This window comes from Scomber scombrus, chromosome 17, assembly GCF_963691925.1.
Source record: "Scomber scombrus chromosome 17, fScoSco1.1, whole genome shotgun sequence".
Lineage (NCBI taxonomy): Eukaryota > Metazoa > Chordata > Actinopteri > Scombriformes > Scombridae > Scomber > Scomber scombrus.
The window spans coordinates 13712013-13729610 of NC_084986.1; the positions used below are offsets into that span (position 1 = coordinate 13712013).

General features: G+C 40.8%; 1 protein-coding gene across 4 annotated transcripts in view; it reads left to right on the forward strand.

The window, feature by feature from the left end:
* sgk1 (serum/glucocorticoid regulated kinase 1) overlaps positions 1-17598 on the forward strand; it is a 36251-nt gene that overhangs the window by 17128 nt on the left and 1525 nt on the right. For 2 of the 4 annotated variants that reach the window (XM_062436761.1, XM_062436762.1), the window contains exons 4-13: positions 2225-2440; positions 6287-6350; positions 14839-14914; positions 15103-15178; positions 15324-15512; positions 15607-15738; positions 16511-16747; positions 16853-16948; positions 17036-17191; positions 17298-17387. In XM_062436761.1, the coding sequence (XP_062292745.1) occupies positions 2225-2440; positions 6287-6350; positions 14839-14914; positions 15103-15178; positions 15324-15512; positions 15607-15738; positions 16511-16747; positions 16853-16948; positions 17036-17191; positions 17298-17387 (1332 nt within the window). Of the gene's footprint in view, positions 1-2224; positions 2441-6286; positions 6351-12665; positions 12778-14604; positions 14740-14838; positions 14915-15102; positions 15179-15323; positions 15513-15606; positions 15739-16510; positions 16748-16852; positions 16949-17035; positions 17192-17297; positions 17388-17598 lie in introns of those variants that run through there. The other 2 variants (XM_062436764.1, XM_062436763.1) reach the window with 2 other exon arrangements.

Below are 17598 nucleotides of genomic sequence, written 5' to 3' on the forward strand. Positions count from 1 at the left end.
GAGTCTGATGAAGTCTGGATATAGTATGTGTGATGTTTTTATATCTTGATTTATGGATCTGCGTGGGCGATGTGAACATCCTGGCCTCAGTATGACAATTTCCTTGGACAATATTACATCCTGAGTTTATGAGGTGAAGAGGACATATCTTATATCAGGCCCTGTAACATAACTAATAGCAGGGTCACTGTTGTCTTAAAGGGTTGTAGCACAAAGGTCAAAGGGCAGGAAACGGGGTAAAAAAGGAGGAGAGTCTGAAAGTGGCATGCATATACGTGTGTGTTATGCTTCCTGTGCACATATTTTCTTATTCCCCGAAGGAATACATTGTATATTCTTTGGAACAAGGTTCTGTAAGAGGCTATACAATAAAGGATGATACATGGGACGATAAACATACACTTCAGCCTAATAAAAAGCAGTTCATGGGTTTGTACATGATGAAATACTGCTAAGAGAAACCATCTTTATGACCTGCACACACAGAAACACACACAGATACTTCTACTCCTTGCCTTCTTTCATGTTTATATTGTAGCTTTCAGTTGGCAATAAATATGTAAATTATATACATGCATTCACTGCACCAATGCATTTATACAGTATTCATGAACAATGACGTGGATTAAAATCACAAAAACAATGTAATGAGAGCATCTTGATATGAAGACTGAAATTAATTTAATCAAATTAGAATATAGCATCTCAATGAGGCGTTAATGTTAAATTAAAATCAATAAAAATGATGATATTAGTACAGTATTTTCATAACAAAAGGTCTGAGTTTAATATACTAACCCTGACTGGGTTATTGATCAACATTCAGGTATCCAGCAATATGAAATGATTCAATACATTTTCTCAACTTTGGCTAAATGACACTGTCATAGGTACAGATAGAGGTAGTTCTTACACACATAAACCCACATACACACACACACACACACACACACACACACACACACACACACACACACACACACACACACACACACACACACACACACACAGAGTACTGTTCCTTGGCAAACAGAAATACACAAACTCTCCGAAAGGATGTTTTCATATTGTGTTTGACATCTTCAGTAATTGTTTGGATCCATTCTGTTCTTCCAGTGCTGGGCTTAGTTTACAGCCAAGGGAGCGTCCATTCACACACTTGGAAAGGTTTTTTTTTGCTGAGTTGCAGGTTTAGACAAAAGCTAACACACACACTATCTCACTCATACACATTTCCCCCATGCCAAGTCGTGGTAATGTAGAGTCCAGAAGAACAGCAGCTACTGATAGAGGCCTTGATAAGACTCATTTGAAATTGCTGCAGTCACTGATCCTGTCTGCTCTGTGTGCCAAGGACACCATTTACCTTACGCAACAGCCATTCTAGGTCACTGACACATCCATCTATGCAATTTGCTTCCCTCAAGAACTATGCGCACCTTGACCTTACCTTCCATTGTTCCATGTTTCTTATATTTCTCTTTAGCACCTTCTCTCTCCTGTGTGTATGTGTGTGTGTGTTTAAATGGTTTTAGAGGAGGATTTTGTGCACTGGTTATGTATTCAGTCAGTATACAGTTATACCAGTTACATGTTAGGTGATGATTGAAAAGAGGTGTCCTTAAGAGAGAGTGTCAGAGTACAGCTGTCAGAAAAGGAAATAATTGTGATGAATAAGACGCATTGTCTCCTGACAAATGCAAATACGACCCTCATTATTTTAATGATAATATGAAATGATATGACATGATATTGACTTGAACTGCAGTAGTGTGTGATCAGGTCTTACAGTGGTTTATATAACGTTTCACCTTTTTGAAAGATTATAAGAAGGTTCCAGAGTTTATATCCCTTTAGGTTGGTAATTAGTTTATGTATTGGACTGATTCATCAGTGATGCTCTCTGTTGCTCTTTCTAAAAGTTTTACTCACACTGTTGTACCAAAGAAGAAATAAAAGCACAAAAAGGATATAAAGTGCTCCACATATACAGTTTATTGTCTTATGTTTCTCTCATTGTTCAACAATACTCAAGAATGTGGTTCTCCTTTATAAATTACCTTAACAGTTAAATGTGGGTTTAAATTAATGATTTTAATTGATGGATTGATTGATTAGATTCATGGGCTTGGTTAGTTGCCACAGATTAGCAAGTGACCATTTCATGTATTTGGTTTTAAACTTGACTAGACTAATACAAAACATGATTTATCTTCACTTACAGGTCAGGAAGTGGAGGATGCTGGCTCGCCATCATGGTGATGGCACAGGCAAGCAGAAGGAATCAGAGTCAGATGTTCACCTAGGATGTTGTCAGTCTTGGGGGATCCATGCCTCACCCCACCTGGCCAGCCCTGTCATGCTGGAGTGCTCCATCTGCAGTGGGCCCTACATCAGCTATACTATGGATGATACCTGGCAGCCACGCCAGCGCACACAGGCAAGTTAATCTTACTCACAACTAAGTCATTAAATTACAGGTAGCAAACATCCACTCATTTACCAGTGGATCCCAAAGCAGGGGACTTCCAGGTGCTCTTGGGTTAGGGGTTAGGAAATCCCCAGAGGAAGGAGAGATTGTTGCTATACTGAACAACAGATGTTAACAATGTGTAATAAAATATTGTTTTCATAGGGTTATAAGGTATAAGCAAATCCGTTTCCAACAACAAAACTCTTGGATGGTTCATAATATGATTTACTATGATTTACAACTGGTAGTTGATAAAATAATACTAATAAAAATAAAAAATAATAAAGGACAACTTGTTTTTAAGTTTGAAGAAAGTTAAGAAACTTAGAGTTATTACTTGAAACACTGATGAAATATAAAGGTGGGTCATAAAAGGTTGCATGTCAGTGTACAGAATTTATAAAGCCTTAAGTCCATTCAAATGTTAATTACATTTTATGATCCTTTCTGGTGGTACAGTTTCAGTGGCTTATGTTCTCATGATTTTGGAGGATGTTTTCCTATACAAAGGTAACATTAATGAAATTACTTTCCCCAATTTTCATTTTATATCCCTCGAATTTTGGTGGGAGAGAAACCCAGGGCAATTACCAGTTTTTTTCATGGTAAAAGCATCTCTATTCTTGTTGCTCTTAAATGTGCTTCATTGTATGACTCACAGTCAAGTTATGCAAGCCTGTACCTTCCCTTGACCCTTACGCAGACAAAACCTGCCTGATAAACCTAAACTTATAAATCCACCATGAAACCAGATTCACAACCACTGTGGTACAACTCCATCATATCTCCATACTGAATTGATAAACAACCTGACATGAGAAAGAGAAAGTGGGAAGGGATGGCAGGAGGACAGTAATGTGTGAGAGAAGAAAATACAAAGTGCCATGAATGAGAAATTGAGTGTTGACGGCAGAGAGATGTTGACAATAATTGGACATGAGCATCAAATAATATATGAATATCTGTGTATCAGAGAGAAAATGAGAGGAAAAGATGGATAGACAAGGTCACTGTCCGCTGTATTAAGGCTTATATGGAGATGAAATGACCGGCATGATAGGCAGATTGTTGAAAGCATCGCCTCTAAATGAATAAACTCACTACAGACTGTTGAGATTGAAACAACATGCACGCACATATGCCTCAGCTTGTCTCGTTCTCAGAAAACACCCATGGGAGAATATGGAGAACTGCAAAGGTTTCATAGCTGCAGTGTGGAATAGCAAACTAGGCTAAGACTGTATTTAACAGAGACAGCAGTTCACAGTTGCTTTGAAAAGTCGATAACTGACAGCGGGCATCATGAAAAACTAATATCTGACACACCAGTGGAGTTGCATGGGAATATCACGAGATTCAAATGCTGCTGGACCCGTGACAGCTGCCAATTACACTGTTACTGTATGTGAAAAAGGAAAGTGGGGCAGACTTAAGTAGCCATTATTGAGACATTTGTGCCTGTGTGTGTTTCAATCAATCAATCAATTTATTTTTTTTATAGTGCCAAATCACAACAAAAGTCATCTCAACGCACAATGCACATCTCAAGCTTTATCAAAAAGGAACGTTTTAAGCCTATTCCTAAATGTAGAGAGGGTGTCTGCCTCCCAGACCGAATCTGGAAGGTGGTTCCATAGGAGAGGAGCCTGATAACTGAAGGTTCTGCCTCCCATTGTACTTTTAGAGATGCTAGGAACCACAAGTAGGCCTGCATGCTGGGAGCGAAGTGTTCTGGTTGGTACATAAGGTACTATGAGCTCTTAGAGATATGATGGAGCCTGAACATTAAGAGCTTTGAAAGTGTGGATAAGGATTTTGAATTATATTCTATTCGTTTGTGCACATGCTTACTGGTTCATACTTACATATGTCTGAACCACAAAACCAATGAGAATGGCATTCAATGAACTGTTGAAAAAAAACACAAATTGAGATATGTTTATGATGGGTTATCAGCAGGCAGCATCTGAAGGAATGAAAAAGCGACTATGTAAATCAGAATATTAAGCAGCGAGGGTGATGTGCTGGGATCACACATATCCCTGTAGTGATTGTGCTGTCCACAACCACATATAGAGTAATGTACTGACCTTTATAATCAAATGGAGCGAGTCAAAAGTCAACAATTGCACAAAAACACCCAAATGTGTTTTCTTTTTTAAATGGATGGTTCAATTTTGGAATAAATGTACTATTTATCCTAAATACAGAGATTATTTTATGTCTCTTTTCAGTCAATGTTTTTGAGCAGGTACGGTAGCATTATGTTAATGTGCACAAAAAAAACACCTCAGTAGCTATCTAGAACTGATTCAATGACACTTATTAACAGTAAACTGCATTTAACAGCAACACTGAACGAGAAAATTTTAGCAAAAAGGCTTGACAATCAAGGGTAACATTAGCTGGTTAGCTAGTCAACACTGTTGATCATTTAATGTAACGTAATCAACCGTGAACTTGGCCTAAACTTAACCCAATTCTTGATTGTCCATGAGATCAAGTAGGTAATAGTTCCTTAGCGGACAGAAAGTGTCATACTGTAAATTTACAAACTGTAAATGTTCACAGAGCAGATGTCCTGCTCATCCCTTGGCCCAAGCTGAGCAAGACAAGTTTCATCCTAGTGTTCAGTCTCACTACAAAACAACAATGCTCTTGTCATGTTGTTAGGGAGTCAGCCACTGGTTAACTGCAGTGTCACCCTGGAAACCCAGCCTCATTAAAACACGTCATGTGGGGACCCAACTGAAAGTGGGGCACGAACCAGTCTGAGTCAGAACTAGTGGTTTTAGAAATGCTGATTTAGAGTGGCGCTGTTAAAAAGGTCAGGTCTCACATGATCACTGTATTAGAAATGCTTTCAAGAGCTAAGAAAAGCAGCCTGAAGCAGTGGTTTTCAACCTTTTCGGCTTGTAAGGCAGCAATGTTTGCTTGGGGCCCCTCTTCACAGGTTGCATCAGTTGTGACCAAAGATTCATTTTTTGCACTCTTTTACGTGAATAATCGAATGAGGGATATTTATCTAGTTATTCACAAGAAGAAGAATCTACAGTAACTAGAATCTACTAGATTCTTGGGAACCGCTGGCACATAATCCTTCCACTGAATTCAAACAATAGAGTTGCCAAAAATGGATTTCCAGAGTTGTACACGTCGTACAATGTGTCACCCAATATTTTAGGTCTGGCCTTTAATTTCGGTATCATGACTTAAAGAGTTATTTGATGGCTATTGAATTGGATCCACTGTGTGAATTTGTAATAAAAAAACAAAACAAATAGTATTTGGTGGACTTTTTTGCTCTTATCCTGTTAATCATCTAAAGAACCACCAGTTTGGGAACCACTGGCCACGGATGTTAGTCAGCCTGTATTTTTGAATAGTCTATGCCTCAAGGGATCTATATGTTTCATATATAATCCTTCCACTGAATTCAAACAATAGAGTTGCCAAAAATGGATTTCCAGAGTTGTACACGTCGTACAATGTGTCACCCAATATTTTAGGTCTGGCCTTTAATTTCGGTATCATGACTTTGTATGATATGAATTTGTAATATTGACTTTTAAAGAGTTAATGGCTATTGAATTAGATCCACAGTGTGAATTTGAAATATCAGTGTCAGTGCATTACTGATTCATCATTCATTTTTATTGTACTGTAACATGGACTTATAAACAACTCCAACATTAAGGACAATCTATTGATCCCCAGGTCATAATTCAAATATGGCCTGTTTGATATTTGCTTGTCTATGTCGTTTAAGTATGCAAATTGTTTTTATTAAGTTATGTCATATTTCTCCCCCAGGCGATGGACCTGTACTACCACAATGAGTCAGACCCGGACAGCTACTGTTGCCCTGGCGACAACAGTAAGTCACCAGCAACTAAATCTGTTGTTTTGTATTCTCCTCTTTCCTCCCTACTTCTTCTTTCCTATTCGCCTGTCACGCAGTGATTCCGGACTCCAGACCTCCGATAGCTTTCTCCATCACTCCTCTCTGTCAGTGCTGGGTCATTTCTCTTTATTATCTGCAGTTTGGTTTATTTTTACCATCAATCCAAAATTATCTTCTACCAATTCGTTCACTGTCTATTTTTCTCTTGCGTGATGACTGTGGAAGTAAACTGATTCACACACACACACACACACACACACACACACACACACACACACACACACACACACACACACACACACACACACACACACACACACACACACACACACACACAGTGCATAACTTTACCTTACCTCATCCCACTATGGGCCCTCTAATCCAACCGCTTAACTCCAGGATAATAACTGTTGTTCATAAACCAAGATTACTGTTTGTTGTTTTGTGGAAACCAGTTTGGAAAGCAAAACAGTAGTTATAGACACAAGGCAGAGTACTGGTCATCATACATGCGACACAATGGCCTTTTCAGTATTTATTTACAACTTATGCCACTCATGCAGCAGAAATATATGCTTATGTTTGTGCCACTGGGTGAGAGTCCAGGATCGTGACTGTAAATGACTGGTGACTGTACTGTGATTAACTCTCCATCACACCCCTATTTGTGCCACAAATCATAGTCCAATCCATAGAGCACAGTCTGTGTGTGTGTCACATTTTGGCTTAATTCCTATCTATCCTCTCTTCTATGAGTGCATTTCCCTTTGTAGGGAAGCTTCCATGTGCCAGGCCATTAGCTCTCCTTCTGTGTGTGCTCATTAGTGTGTATATGTGTCTGAGCTCACCATGCCGTCTTTTTTTAACAACAAACTTTTACTCTTCTTTCATTTTAGATCGAGAAAATGATCATATTCTGTACATTTTAAAGGGGATATGTCATGCTTTTTATGATTTAATGTTATAGTTATACTGTTATGATGTCAAATGACTACATTAAACATAGTCAAATGTCCAAAACCTGAGGTGAACATATATACAAATGCTGCCTAAAAGTCAAGGCTTCAACCTGCTCTGCACACTTCGTTTGCAAAATGACATCTACTTCCTCCTCATGATGACATCAGTTTGTTTGTGCACGCCCATAAATGGCAGTCTGTTTTGAAGTCTTCATTGCTGAGGATGTTCTATGGGTTGTTTGCGTTGTCCACTCACAAATTTACAATCGGATTCAGACTGAAACATTTGCAGTTGTATTTGGGAAGTTTCCATTTTGAGTACAGAACAAGAAAAAGAAGTGAGATTCTATTACTACTGTCTGCTTACATAGCCTCCCATGTTGACAAAAGTCTGCTACGAGACAGTTTCCAGGAGTCTTTTGAACTGTAAATGATACAGATTTACCATGCCCAGAATATAAATATAAACCTGGAAATGTTCATGATGCGTCCTCTTTGACTATGTATTGTGGTAAGGAAGGTGAGAACTAATATTTATTAGATTCTATTATATCATGAATTGTATTTCTATGACATTATTTTTGCTTATTCCTGTAGTAAGCATTCATTTCCACTCTTGGATCATAGCATCTGTTTACTTGCCACTCTGTGCTACTGCAAAATACTTTGTGGCAGTTCTGCAGGAATACCTGCTGCCTCCTGGAACATTTCCAACTAAATAATGTGACAAGAACTTTATTATGATGAAAATGTTTTTCACTGGGAGTAGTCTGCCTGCTAATTATGGGAGGTTTTGGCGTATAGAGAGAAACCCGCGCAATTAGCCAAGCTGGTGACAAGCTGTTCCTGTGGCCTTGGCCATGATGTTGCTACACCCTGGCATTCCAAGTTCACCAATTAGTGGCTTTAAGGGCACTTAAAAGTTTAAGAGTGTCACATATTAGTCATTTACACTGATGCAGTGATGTGTGGGACAGAGTGAGCAGAGGAGAACAATGAAGAGCGTGGGAAGGTTAATAATAACTATAGAGAGTTTAGTTCTGACACTGTAATTTTACAGGGGAACAAACAGCAACCCATGTATGTACTTTCACTCCCCTAAAAAAAGTACAGAGTGGCCTTATGCAACAAAAAACATCTGCTGAGGATACCCTTATTAAACCTCATTAGTATGTTCCTCAGCTAGCTGCAGTGTACTTAATCAGCATTTACACACTGACTTACAGAGGTTTTCTGCCTGAGATGCCAACAGGTTTATATAACGTGTGATTACCAAGTCTGAGTTTGTTTGCGTTCTCAAACCTAACTTTTGTGTTCTTTGTGACGCAAAATAACAGATCTTTTCTGAAGATGTTTGCTCTTTTCACCCACCATTTATGACGCATCGCACACCTGTGCTAACCTGCCCTTCACAGCTAAACAGGCAAACAAACACACCTACACACGCAATACTTAAATACAAACAAAGGCAAATACTTCATAATTGATGAACACACACCCAAACCAGAGACAGTTTGTGAAAGGATGTCTTAATATGTTCGTTACCATTATACCCCAAGAATTTACAGTAGGGAGTTTACTGTGCAGATTAGGGTATGTGATGTTAATGGATCCATCTGAAGCCACTGACATACTACATTCCCTGTCCCCTTGACCTACCTTTTACCATTGCATCATCAACCTAACTCTAGCCATATTTTGAAAGACACATTTTAGCCCACAGCAAACCCACTGAAAACGTGAGAACCAGCGAACATGCCTTTGGCAAACATACTCACCTTTTAAAAATAGTTATCCCTCAAACATAGAAACAGTATAAAGCACGGAAGAGCTTCATTTATTTTAATTTGCTAGACCAAGTAAACCATTTAGAACTTGTTTGTGTTGAATTTATGAGCAGCTGATGATATACCAAAGTACACAGTCCTTTCCTTTGAGTTTCCGGTTATTCTAGGAAATTATTGGAAACTTTGGAACCTGTAAAACAAAGCGTTACCAAGCACCTTCAAAAACACATACAGCCCAGCATACATGATTAATCCATCACTCCAGATCTCTGTCACACACAGTCTCATCCACCCAAGAATGTAGGCTACATAATATATAACACACATAGGACTCATTACGCAGAGGGTCACATGACCAGAACAGAGGTAGGTGAGGGCATTAGGCTGCTGCTTTTTGGTGGTTTAGCCGAAGCTAACACACACATACACATACACTGACGGCTCACCGTGTCCAGCGGCAAAATAAAAGCCGATCTGTCCCCTTTGAATAGCCAAGGGCTTTATGTAACAGTGTCATTTGGTTCCTCACCACCGAGACTCATTCGTATTCATCACCAGGCGGCTTTGGATCAACTGTAGCCACAAACACCCTCATCATCCCCGGCACAAAGAGTGGACATTACAAGATGGAGGGATGGGAGGATGAACGGATTTAATGGATGGATGTCATCTGCCGGAGACAGCGTGAATATGGGCCTATGCTGGTCTTTGTGTATGTGTGTGTGTTGTGCGAGTGTGAATGGGGAGGGGGTGTATGTGAGTGGGCTGAGGGAGCATGTATGTGTTTTATACTACAACTCTAATATCCTTCACCTCAACCCCTCCAGCACTGCAGCGCACCCCTTCCTGTCCTTTCACAGAACGGCCCACAGAGTATGCGTGTGTGTGAGTCACTGCTGGCCTTGGCATCCATGACAGAGCCACTAGTGGGTTGCATAAGTGTCTCACACACACACATACGCAAAAAAGAACACACACACACCCTTAGAAAGGCAATAAATGCACAGTTTGAATATGTTGGAGTCTCCTCTATTTCAGAGCCCGAGCCCCAACCAGCCTGTAAATCCAAAAGGGAAAGAGGGCCAGATAGGAAAAACACTGAGAGGACCTATTGTTAATGTTTCTCTCTCGCGCGCGTTTTCTTCCCCTCTCCTGATCCTCTCTCAGTACCTCTCTCTCATTTCATTCAACTCTGGGCCATGACCACAGATGCAGTGCTTACACCACAGCAGAGGTAATGAAACATCTTCTTCGTCGTCTTTTTTAATCTTCTCTGGCTAGGATGCTGAAGGATTCGCTTTTTTTTTTTTTTTTTAATGCAAAGAAGCTGCTCATCATTCAGTGTCTGCTCTTATACATATAAACTACCAACGTTTTCAAGGTCATCACTTTTTCTGTGTTACTACTTGCTTTCCCAACTGTTCTTATTGCTCTCTTCTGAAAAAGCAATATGTGTTGTACATGGTTTCACTTGGAGCCTGGTGCTTTCAAGTGCTGATAAGAGATGTCGGTTTGTGTCCCACATGGATTGCTACGGTTGGCGTCAGTGGTGAGATATTGCAGATTAAATGCCAGTTGAAGAATGGCAACGTTGCAGCCAGAGCTATCTCAAAGAGAAATATAGTTTTTGAAACAAACTGTGCTAAGTTCTTGGTGATGCAGCGAGAGAGGGGACACCTTGAGGGAATTTAGGAAGTACCTGATGTGCCCTTTTTCTGTGTGAGTGTGTGTGTGTGTATGTGCATGTACTTTAAGTTGGTTTTGCCCTCCAGCTTGTGTGTGTGTGTGTGTGTGTGTGTGTGTGTGTGTGTGTGTGTGTGTGTGTGTGTGTGTGTGTGTGTGTGTGTGTGTGTGTGTGTGTGTGTGTGTGTGTGTGTGTGTGCTCTTGTGCGAATGAGCTGTCAGACTCCCTGCAGGTTTGTTTTGCCCTCCAACTCTGTGTGTGTGTGTGTGTGTGTGTGTGTGTGTGTGTGTGTGTGTGTGTGTGTGTGTGTGTGTGTGTGTGTGTGTGTGTGCATGCATCAGGTGGCTATGGGGGACAGATTAATAATAGATTTGACCTGAGTTAAGGGAGAAATAGAGACAGCAATGAAAAAGTTGATGCTATATTTAAAAACTGCAGAGTCACACATGCATGCACACAAGAGAGGCAGGATCAGGGCCAGGAGCAAAAGAATACACAATTTTCTTGCTCTCTGACATACACACACACACACACACACACACACACACACACACACACACACACACACACACACACACACACACTGAAATCTGTGGATAAGCTTTAATTGCAGCTTGTCTTCAGTTATGCATTTCCACAGTCCAGTAACAGCACACTCATTGTAGCTGTCACACAAAAACATACATTTTGTCACTCTTTTTGAAATTGTGACCAGAGGCTCACTGGCTCTATATATCTTTGCAAGGAAAGTGAAAAAACAGCACCTCTTCATTTGTGCCACTGAGGTTCTCTTGAGCACGGCCCTTAACCCCCCAACTGCTCCAGTGGAGCTTCTCAGTGGCCAGTGGATCAAACAGTGGTTGACCTAGGCAGTTTCAAGATGTCAATGTGTGTATCTGACAGCGTTTCTATCACTTTCCTCAGTAAATAAATGCTGAAACGATGCTAGATACTAAGATACTATTCCCCTGCGTCTAATTTCTGTATATCCTTTGTCTCGTGTTTTTCTGCATATGGCACCTATCCACATGTTACCTCCTTGTTTTTTGCACCCTCACATCTCTGTTTCCTTTCTTTTTTTTCTCACAGTGAAATAGACACACACACTACTACAAAGACAAAAATTTGCAAAGCATTGTACAGAGAAAATAACTGGATAAATACACACACAGAACAGTGAGAGAGGAATCCATCAAGAGAGTTAATTAATATGGTCTCAACTTGCTGGCAGCTGCCAACATTGAATTAATGTGAACTTGGTGAATTTCCAAATCCAGGTTACTTTTTAATTCCCAGCCCAGTGGGTGAGAGGCCTCAGCAGGCCAGTGGAAAAAAACTGCCTGTTAGTGAAGATAAAACGTACTGTTTGTAAAAGGGGACACTTTCATAGAGCCAAGTACGTTCAGCTTAGAGCATAAGGCAGGTCTTGCCTTTATGTGGTGTTGGAATCTCTCAATAAATGAGAAGTGCAGTTTCAAGTGAAATACATATGAATGTGGGGGGTTGCTGAGCCAGGAAAACGCGATAGTGCAAGTGAAGATATGTACGTAAATAAACAGTGTTACATTCTATTTCCAGTACATCCTTTCAGTTTTCAGGTACATGATACAAATATTTGGCTCAAAAATCGGCACGTTATATTTTGGAGTGTAGCAGCAAAACAAAAGAAAAGAAAAGAAGATTTTAAAAAAAAGAAAGAAATATAAGAAAAAATAGGGTGCGTGAAGGCAGCATGCCCCCCCTCCCTGAGGAGATCTCACGCAACCATGCATAAAACTGTAGAGTGGAAGGAAATAGAGGCGGGACGTCTCCGCCCTCCAAAGAGAAAAAAATGTTCCAGATGAAACTCTCTAAAGAAGAAGAATGCAGTGTAGTTTGATTACCTCTCAGCCGAGGAGCCTTACACCTTTGTCCTTGTGATTAGGAAAACTAAAGCATCCCTATGAAAGACAAAACGACAGCTTTGACATGTAAGTAGGCTGCTTGTTCTATTGAGAGAAAGCGATGGATTGATCCAATCGAAATCTCTGTAAATGTTAATTTAATAATCCTTTGGGGAAACGGGTTGATAATGATTTTATTGTGTGGCTGAATGCTGTGTGGTTACCTGCCCGTTGTGATATGTTGAGTTTTCGTAAGGGTAAAGCTAAGCCTCTCCCTGTGTCTGTGGCACGGGGAGACATACTGTGGGTGGGGGCGCTCCATTCACCCCACAATCCCGTGACCTGGATTTAAGATGCTGGATGTTGTCTTTGGAAGTTCCTCGTTGATAGGGGCTTTGTTAAATGTGCCAGGGAAAGCTGCATAACTTTGCAACTTGTTGAATTCGGCGATGCAGGCAGAAATGAGAACTCATTCAGATCTTAAAGGTCTCTTTGTGTTTGTGTTCTGTGGAAACTGAAGCTGGTGAGTTTTTGGGTTGTAAAAAAAGGCAGTTAAGATTCAGATGTCAAGATGTGGGGATGTAGACCCAAAAACTAATACTCGCGAAGTTACGCAAGCTTTTACACATGCTTTTTTGAAGTAGCAGCTTGTATTTTGCAGCAAAGTTACAGCTGTCTATATATATTATTCCTACTTTTTTCATTGTCCCAGAAACTGTGCATACTTAATTGCATCGTTTAATGCATCTTTCGCCATCATTTTCTACGCACAGGTATCAATATCCTTTTAAATAGACTTAGCCTTCATAGATGGTATCGTCTTACGTCTCTCATTCCACACAGGGGTGTAGATCAAACTTGAACCAGGTGGCTTACATAACCGTAGCTAACAGAGCCCGTCTGGTCATCCGTATGTCACTAAAAGCTGCGCAAAGTGGCATTTTTTCCACATAATTTAATTCTGATTACATTAAAGTGTTTTGTCTACTTCTGATAGGCTTGTCAGCAGGTTTAGCCAGATTTTTGGATCTGGTCCCTCCTCTCCGTCGTTTGGCCTGGATGTACTCTGGAGTTTCTGAGTCTGTACTTTTCCACTACCAGCGGCTTTTCTTGGCATCTGGCCTCCCTCGACTCAGGCTCTCCCTCTCGTCTTTTGTATACCGAGGGAACCTGCGTCACTCCAGGCCGTTTTAATTGAGAAGCAGCCAAACAGTGAAGCTGATAGGCTTCACTTAAAAGGCTATCAGATTATTTGCACTGGACATTGTTGCAAACTCAAAGTGGGTTTACACGGGGACATGGATAGTTTGGCCCCTGTGGACAAAAAAATAATCTAGGGGTTTGGGGAACAAGCCAAAATATCGAGACCAATCTTGAATAGTTTCACTTAGGCTATTTATTATATTACATATATTTGTACTATCTACGGTTTATTCTGTACTCCTGGAACATCCAAGGACGCTGTATGGCATTTAATGATCACATCTGGTTGTCATTAGCTTTTTACGATTTGGGTTTGAAGCTTCCTACAGTAAGAATTGGTTGTCTTGGTGACAATTTCAGCTGGACTCATTGAAAAATCAGACAGCAGCATATTAAGCAAAGTTGCCATGGTGTTGCACAAACATATGTGCAAACAGTACAGGACGGCCTTCTCTACCACAGTGGTGGTAGGAAAAAACTTTTTTTCCTCCTTTTTTCTATGTTTTTGACGCAAGCACATCTTGAGGCGCGGCCATGACGCCAGGAGCGCAACGGCCTCTGATTGGCCGAGAACGGGATCGATCATCTTCTCACGGCCCATATAATATAATGACATGTTGATAGATGATCACGCCCACCTAGGGGTGTGGGTTTGTTGTGCGGCTCCTCCCTCCTCTGTCCTCTTATAAAGCAAGAGCCAAAAGCAAGATTGTTGAATTTTGGTTTTAGTCAGTTGATGAGTACAGAGCTGTTGCTGAACTCATCTCATCATGACGATAAAGACAGAAACAGAAAAGCCTGTCCTGACCTACTCGAAATCTAGAGGGCTAGTGGCATTAGTCACCGGTATGGATGATGACTATTTTTGAGCAGATTCCTTTGGACATCTTTTTGCCTTTTATTTAAATCATCTTTTTAAAACTGTTTTTCTCTCTTTTGTTGCAGCTTTCATGAAACAGAGGAGAATGGGTCTGAACGACTTCATTCAGAGGCTTGCCACAAACTCCTACGCCTGCAAGCAGTGAGTACCATCTGATTCATGCTATTGTTCTGCACTTAATGGAAGAAAAAACATTGGGAAACAAAAGCAGAAATGCTGCTTATCTTTCCTCTGGACACACTCAGCTCTGCTGATTCACAGATAAAGCTACTGTTATATAATACTTTTGATGCTTTGTTATTAAATTAAGTTTAAACTCTTTTTTTCAGTCCTGAGGTCCAGTCTATTCTGAACCTGAGTCCTCCCCAGGATGCTGAGCTCATGAACTCTAATCCCTCTCCTCCTGTAAGTATATTTGCATTGTGTGCTTCTTCCTTTGTTTATGCTTTACCATATGCAGACATACACACTCATATCCTCTGTTTATGTTTACAATACATTTTGAGGTTCATAATATGGCTCTAATTTCATAATCTCCTGCCACTTACAGCCCAGCCCATCCCAACAGATCAACCTCGGTCCATCCTCTAACCCTTCAGCCAAACCCAGTGACTTCCACTTCCTTAAAGTGATCGGCAAGGGCAGCTTTGGCAAGGTCCTGCTCGCACGCCACCGTGCAGATGACCAGTTTTACGCTGTCAAAGTCTTACAGAAAAAGGCCATCCTCAAGAAGAAGGAGGTAAATGTGTACACAGACACACATAAATCAACACATAGTGCCCAGAGTGTCTCCTTGTCAACCTCTCTAACCCCTGGTCTTTTGTTTTCCTCAGGAGAAACACATCATGTCAGAGAGGAATGTGCTACTAAAGAATGTCAAGCACCCGTTCTTGGTGGGCCTACACTACTCTTTTCAAACAGCGGACAAACTATATTTCATCTTGGACTACATTAATGGAGGAGAGGTGAGTTACTGGCTGAAAGGTTTCCAGAAAAGAAACAGGATATGAGGTAGAGATGAGCTGTTTGATGAAGGAGGACATCTCAAAGATAGATATAGTTTTATGGAAGAAGGGAAATGAGACAGTGGACATACTAAATTCAGAGAGTTGGGAGAGTAGCACCAGATTCAGAAGCAGAGATTTTTATTTTTTATAAATGTAGATTGTGCTTCTGTTGTTAACTGTGAGCATGAATACTAATAAACTCAGCCTCACAGATGAGGCCGAGACACAGACAGACAGAGGGGATATCCTGTCATGAGAAGCAGAATATAGGCCGTCGCTCTCTGTCTTTTTTTTCAGCCTTTCTTTCTTTAAAGGAAACACCTCTCAGGAAATTATGGGGTGGGTTGGGACAGCGTGTGAGACTCGGGCCAAAATTAGCAGCACCATTCAGACTCAGTGTGTGTCTAATCGAGCTAATTTCCTGTGATTGTTGGACGAGCAAAGATGGCACTGATTAAATATGGGGCCTTGTCAGGAAACAGGACACATTTACTCTCCTTGTACCCTTTCTCTTTTCTTCCGCTCTTTTCCCTCCATCCCACTGGTCTTTTACCCCACCTTTGGCCCTCATTTCATCAGTCTCCCCTTGTCAAACTTTTTAAGCTTTCACCTTCCTGCCTTTTTTATTTCCTCCCATCCAGTTTCCCCTCTGTCTCTAATCATGTCTTCTGACTCTAATTTTAGAATTGTTGCACTAACCTTTCTTTTTTTTTTTCTTTTTTTCTTCCAGTTGTTCTACCATCTACAAAGGGAGCGCTGCTTCCTTGAGCCCAGAGCCAGGTTCTATGCAGCAGAGATTGCCAGCGCACTGGGCTACCTCCACTCCCTCAACATTGTCTACAGAGACCTGAAGCCAGAGAACATTCTGCTGGACTCCCAGGGACATATTATTCTCACAGATTTCGGCCTGTGCAAGGAGAACATTGAACTCAATGGGACCACGTCAACCTTCTGCGGTACACCAGAGGTAAGGATGAAATCTCAACTTTTTGCATCTTGACAGCACTCGCACACACACTGTAGTATTTAGTAATGTAACTTACCAATTCTACCTGTCTGCTTCCCTCCACAGTATTTAGCTCCTGAGGTGCTACACAAGCAGCCATATGACAGGACAGTAGACTGGTGGTGTTTAGGAGCTGTTCTCTATGAGATGCTCTATGGCCTGGTAAGTAATATACACACATACATCATGCATATTCCACGCTCCTTGTTGCAACCGTGATGCTAACTGATTCTGTTGGTCCCTCACCAGCCTCCATTCTACAGCCGTAACACAGCTGAGATGTACGACAACATCCTGAACAAACCGCTACAGCTGAAACCCAACATTTCTAACGCAGCCAGACACCTGCTGGAAGGCCTGCTGCAGAAAGACCGAACCAAGAGGCTGGGCTGCACAGAGGACTTTGTAAGTACTTGCTCATGTCATGCGATTGCACGTGTGTATCTTGATTTACATATTGTGTGTGTTTATGTTAAAGGCTGTCATTTAATTAAGTTGTATCTCTTCTCAGATTGAAATTAAGAACCACATATTCTTCTCCCCCATCAACTGGGATGACCTCAACGCCAAGAAGATCACCCCTCCTTTCAACCCCAACGTGGTACGCTCCTTTTTAATACTCCATAAAGTGCTGATGATGACAGATTTAGGATTTTCTACAGTGTAATAGCCAAAGTCTACAGACTTGCTCACTTGTCCTTGTACCTCATTAGTTTCATTTACATAACTAGATCAAGAACGTGGAACATTCTTGCCATGAATTAAAAATGTCCAATTATGGCAAAGTATTTTGAATGGGCAACCATTACAGA